General features: G+C 36.5%; 1 protein-coding gene across 1 annotated transcript; it reads right to left on the bottom strand.

Annotated features, from left to right (window-relative positions):
- Positions 1-598: 598 nt before the first annotated feature.
- LOC139787166 (uncharacterized) lies at positions 599-3,192 on the bottom strand. The gene is made up of 3 exons (XM_071726261.1): positions 2,081-3,192; positions 1,631-1,891; positions 599-790 (listed from the first exon to the last, which is right to left on the bottom strand). Exons 1-3 carry the CDS (start codon positions 2,133-2,135, stop codon positions 606-608), a joined length of 501 nt encoding a protein of 166 aa, XP_071582362.1. The 5' UTR covers positions 2,136-3,192; the 3' UTR covers positions 599-605.
- Positions 3,193-4,826: the final 1,634 nt, after the last annotated feature.

Below are 4,826 nucleotides of genomic sequence, written 5' to 3'. Positions count from 1 at the left end.
AGAGAAGGAGGGACAAAAAGACATGGTGAGGGAGGAGAGAGAATATTGGTAATAGAATGTGTGAAGGAAAAAGAGAAGGAGGGACAAAAGACATGGTGAGGGAGGAGAGAGAATAATAGGGCAGAGAGAGAGAAAGAGAGAGAGACTAGGACAGTGGATGAATAGTAAGATAAGAAGCACGAGATACAACAGTAGATATAAGGACAAAATGGCACAGGAGAGACCGAAGTATTTGAGAGAAAAAGGACACAAAGGGGGCCAAAAGTTGATTGCGAGATGGAGGTGTGGAAATAAAGAGGAAAGAAACAGATTCTGGACGGCGGTGGAAAGGAGAAACTGTCAGATGTGTGAAGAAGAAGAAGGAACAATTGAGCATATACTGACACATGCGTAGATAGAGAGAATAGAATTAGAGTGAGGGATTTTTTAGGAGAGGAAGGAAAGTTAACGAATGTAAAATGTATGAAAGAAATAGGAAAAATGAGAGAGAATGTGAAAAAGGAAAAAAGAATGAATAAAGGAGTGAATGATAAGAAGTAATTGTAAACCAAGTCCCGGTTTTAGGCTGAATGGCTGAACTGAATATATTTTATATTAATTACATTTTAATTAAAATAATAATTTTTAATATTTGTTCCCCCCCTTCCTCCACTTCCACCTCTTCCACGCCCACCTCTGCCACCATTTCTTGGGCCTCTCCAGGGGAACTTGGTGAGGCCCCCCCGCTGCCTGTACCAGCGGGCACGCGACCGCCCACCTCCACTGACACGGCCTCGTCCTCGGAAAAGATCTGAAATTAAAATGTACAAATAAATGACAAATGGCGGAAAAGCAACATATATATAATGTATGTGAGGTACAAGAGGGTGGCAGTGTGGTCTTGTGGTAAAGCGCCAGACTCGTAATCCCGAGGACCCGGGTTCGAGTCCACCTGACCACAGGAATTGTTATATTCCAAACTGCACCCCCCGCACGAGTGGGGCTCGTGCGGAGAAACTGGGCTATCTTTCGGAGGAGAAATGGAGAAATTAAATTAAATTAAATTAAATTAAATTAAATTTGAATGTACTTGTGTTGGTCTTGTTCAGATGCTCGTTCTCGTTCTCCAGTGCCAATGCTCGCTCTTGACATTTTTGATACAGTTCTAACGACTGCTTTAATCAAAAAATCAAATTTTCGAAAATTTGATTTTTTGATTAAAGCAGTCGTTAGAACTTTATCAAGAACACAAAGCTGATCGCGGATGTAGAAGAGATGATAAATAAAAAGACCACTAGACCTTTATATGAAATTTCTTTTACTTCTAAATACAAAGAGGTACATTCAAATTTAATTTCTCCATTTCTCCTCCGAAAGATAGCCCAGTTTCTCCGCACGAGCCCCACTCGTGCGGGGGGTGCAGTTTGGAATATAACAATTCCTGTGGTCAGGTAGACTCAAACCCGGGTCCTCGGGATTACGAGTCTGGCGCTTTAGTCTGGTGCATGTGTGTATATTATACACACATGCACACACATATATATTTCTTTATACATACATATATATGTAATATTGGTATGTAATATTACATTGCACGTATGTATACATGTATGTATGTATGTATGTATGTACCTATGTATATATAATATACCTTGCTGCTGTTGTTGCTGCTGCTGCGGAAGGTGTTGTCCCTCCCTTTCCTGCTGGCCCTGCTGGCCCTGCTGGCCCTGCTGGCCCTGCTGGCCCTGCTGGCTCTGCTGGCCCTGCTGGCCCTGCTGGCCCTGCTGGCCCTGGTTTCCTGCCAGTGTTTGCACTTGCTGGGCCAGCTGTTGCAATTGCATTTGCTGTTGCTCATGCAACTGCAACAACTGGTCCAATTTCTCACTGGCCTTCATTTCCGGCTTTTTTTTACCTGTAAAATACATAAGTAAAATACATATCAGTATCATATCACTATCATTTTCATGTATAATATCAGTCTTACTAAACGATATATATATATATACTTGCTCTATTACCAATACATTAATAACATTGATATACATTATAAATATATCGATACAGATTCTAAATAAATTATAATGAATTGTTTCTGACTAACCCGTCGTATCCTGCTGATCCTGCATCGTAGCGTGCACGCTGTCCTCTTTCGCCATATCTTTTGTTTTTCGTCCGCTAGTTCCGCGAGTCAGCAATGTCAACAAGCGTTTTTCATTTGGCTTCTAGTGATTCTAGTTTATGCGTGTCTGCCTGTTTGTTAAAAAATGTCGTGTCGTTGACCGCTTCGTTGAGTGTACATTTTAACGAACGCAACTCATATTCACGAGTTTTAAAGGTAACACACGCACGCACACACACACGTACACATACACATACGCTCCACTCGTATTCAGTCACATTCACACACTCAAATTTACACTCACAACATTTTTAATTCCTATTTATATTTTAACATTTATATTTTTCGTTTTCTGTCATTATCTTATAATAAATGGAAATGTGTGATAAATTAACGAAAAGATCTAAGCGAAGCTTTGTCGAAGCTTGGCTTAATGATGATCGATATAAATCTTGGATACGCAAAGTATCATCTAATAATAGTCTTTATTACTGTAATATATGCGATAAAAATTTTTCATGCAATTCAACACATATTTCTAAACATGTGGATTCTGCATATCACAAAGAAAAAGAAAAATCATTGTTAAATAGTAATGACGATGATCATTTGCCAGAGAAAAAAGTTCGTAAATCAATATTTCAACGACAATGGTTAGATATAGAGCAATTTCAATGTTGGTTACGTGAAGTGCCAAATGATCCAAGTTCATTCTTTTGCTTAACTTGCGATAAATCTAGTGTTGGTGGTTTATCGCAAATCCATCGTCATGCAAAATCTACAACTCATATAGAAAATTCACAAAAAAATTGTAATACAGAAAACGAATCAAATGAAAATTCAAATACGCAAAGTAATAAACCGCGTTTGTCATTTGATGAGCGTAAAAAAAGATTGGAGATTAAATTTTCCGCATTAATTGCTGAGAACAATATTCCTCATAAAAATGCTAGAGTTCTTCTTAACTTTTTTCAAGTTAATATAGATGATTCAGAAGATGTTATTGCGTTGAAAAGCATGAGCATGGGCCGAACAAAATGTAAAAATATTATTACAAACGTTTTGTGTCCAGTCGAAACGGAACGTGTCGTTAACAAAATTCAAAAACAAAATTTACAGTCTTTATTGACGAAACATCCGATATTTGCAATACTAAATGGATGACTTTTCTTGTTCGCTATGTTGACCCGGAGACGTTAGATATTCAATCTCAATTAGTTAAATTAATTGATATTGATGCCAAAGATTCCAGTGCAGAAAAGTTGTTTCAGGCATTTAAATTTGAAATGTGCAAATTACAGATACCATTTTCAAATATTGTTGCCTTGTCATCCGACAATGCGTCCGTCATGATAGGGAAACATTTATCATTCAAAAGAAAATTAGAAGAAGTATGTCCACGTTTATTTACTTTTCATGCCCTTGCCATTCCGCTGCATTAGCAGCGCGTGCTGCATGTGATAAATTACCCTCATTTTGCGATGATTTCATTAAAAAGTTGCTAATTACATTAACAGCAGTCCGAAACGTTCGGCTATTTTTAAGGAATTTTGTGAATGTTTCCAAGAAAAATATCGCAAAATATTAAATTATGTGAAACACGCTGGCTTTCTCACTACATGTGTGTAGAAAGACTTCTGGAATCTTGGGATACTATTAAGCATTTTCTTACTGAAATGGTTGTTAGTGAGAAAACAAAATCTGGAGAATATCTATTATCTCAGATGGGCAACGTAGAAATAAAAGCGTATTTTCTATTTTTAAAATATGTTTTAAATTTTTTTAATGCATTTAATGCATTTTTTCAAGCATTAGAAACGAGAATCTATTATTGCACTCAAAATCTGTAAACTTTCTTTTCCAAGTCTGTCGAAACTTTTTAAAAGAGGAGCATTTAAAACCTTTCTCCATAAACACAGTATTCTCTTTAACAGAAAATCAAAAAAGTCTTAACGAAATTACTTTAGGATCAGACTGTGATAAATATCTTAACGAATTAATGCTGCAGGGGCATACAGACATTGTTACAACAGTTCGACAAAACTGTTTAACATTTTATGTGACTGCTGCAGAAGAAATTCGCAAAAGATTACCTCTAAATGATGTGTTTTTGTCAAAATTAAAAGTTTTTGAAGCTGAAACAAGTTTGTTAAATACTGAGAGAGAAATATCATTCAGTGATGTTTTATTCGTAGCTAAAACTATCGGTAGTTGTGATGAAGATGACTTAAAGAAAGAATGGATTGCATTACCATTAGATTTTATAATGGAGGAGAAACAAAATCTCTCTACATTAAATTTCGACAATATGTGGAAAAAAATTTTGCAATGTCAATACCCAAATAATACTGTAAAATATCCTAATTTAACAAATGTTCTGAATGCTGTTCGATCACTTCCAAATTCAAATGCCGATCCGGAGAGAATGTTTTCCCTCTTAAGTGATGTAAAAACGAAAAAACGTAACAAACTCTCGTCAGCTTCTGTTAATGCCACTTGCGTTTTTAAGTCGGCGTTGAAGACGAGAGGAGAAACATCTATAAATATGACGATTGAGGAAAAACATTTGTCTCTATGTCGCCAGACAAATTATACGCTAGAGATGCGAGAAAAAACCGTAGTACTTTAAGGCTACATGCTGTGGATGATATTGCTGGTCCTTCATTTGCAGACTGAAAGTGTTAAATCTTAGATTATAAAAATCTTGCATTTGACATCAAGCTTAACA

This window comes from Temnothorax nylanderi, unplaced genomic scaffold (genome assembly GCF_030848795.1).
Source record: "Temnothorax nylanderi isolate EJ_2023f unplaced genomic scaffold, tnyl_v1.0 TNYL_tig1309_pilon, whole genome shotgun sequence".
NCBI classification, from domain to species: domain Eukaryota; kingdom Metazoa; phylum Arthropoda; class Insecta; order Hymenoptera; family Formicidae; genus Temnothorax; species Temnothorax nylanderi.
The sequence above is the reverse complement of the archived record's forward strand: the minus strand, read 5'-3'. Positions and strand labels throughout refer to the sequence as shown.

Excerpts from the sequence above, each read along its gene's own strand:
- LOC139787166 (XM_071726261.1), bottom strand. The coding sequence starts at position 2,135 with ATGGCGAAAGAGGACAGCGTGCACGCTACGATGCAGGATCAGCAGGAT. Across the intron at positions 1,892-2,080 it reads GGATCAGCAGGATACGACGG|GTAAAAAAAAGCCGGAAATG; the intron begins GTTAGTCAGAAA and ends TGTATTTTACAG. Across the intron at positions 791-1,630 it reads GCAGCAACAACAGCAGCAAG|ATCTTTTCCGAGGACGAGGC; the intron begins GTATATTATATA and ends TTTTAATTTCAG.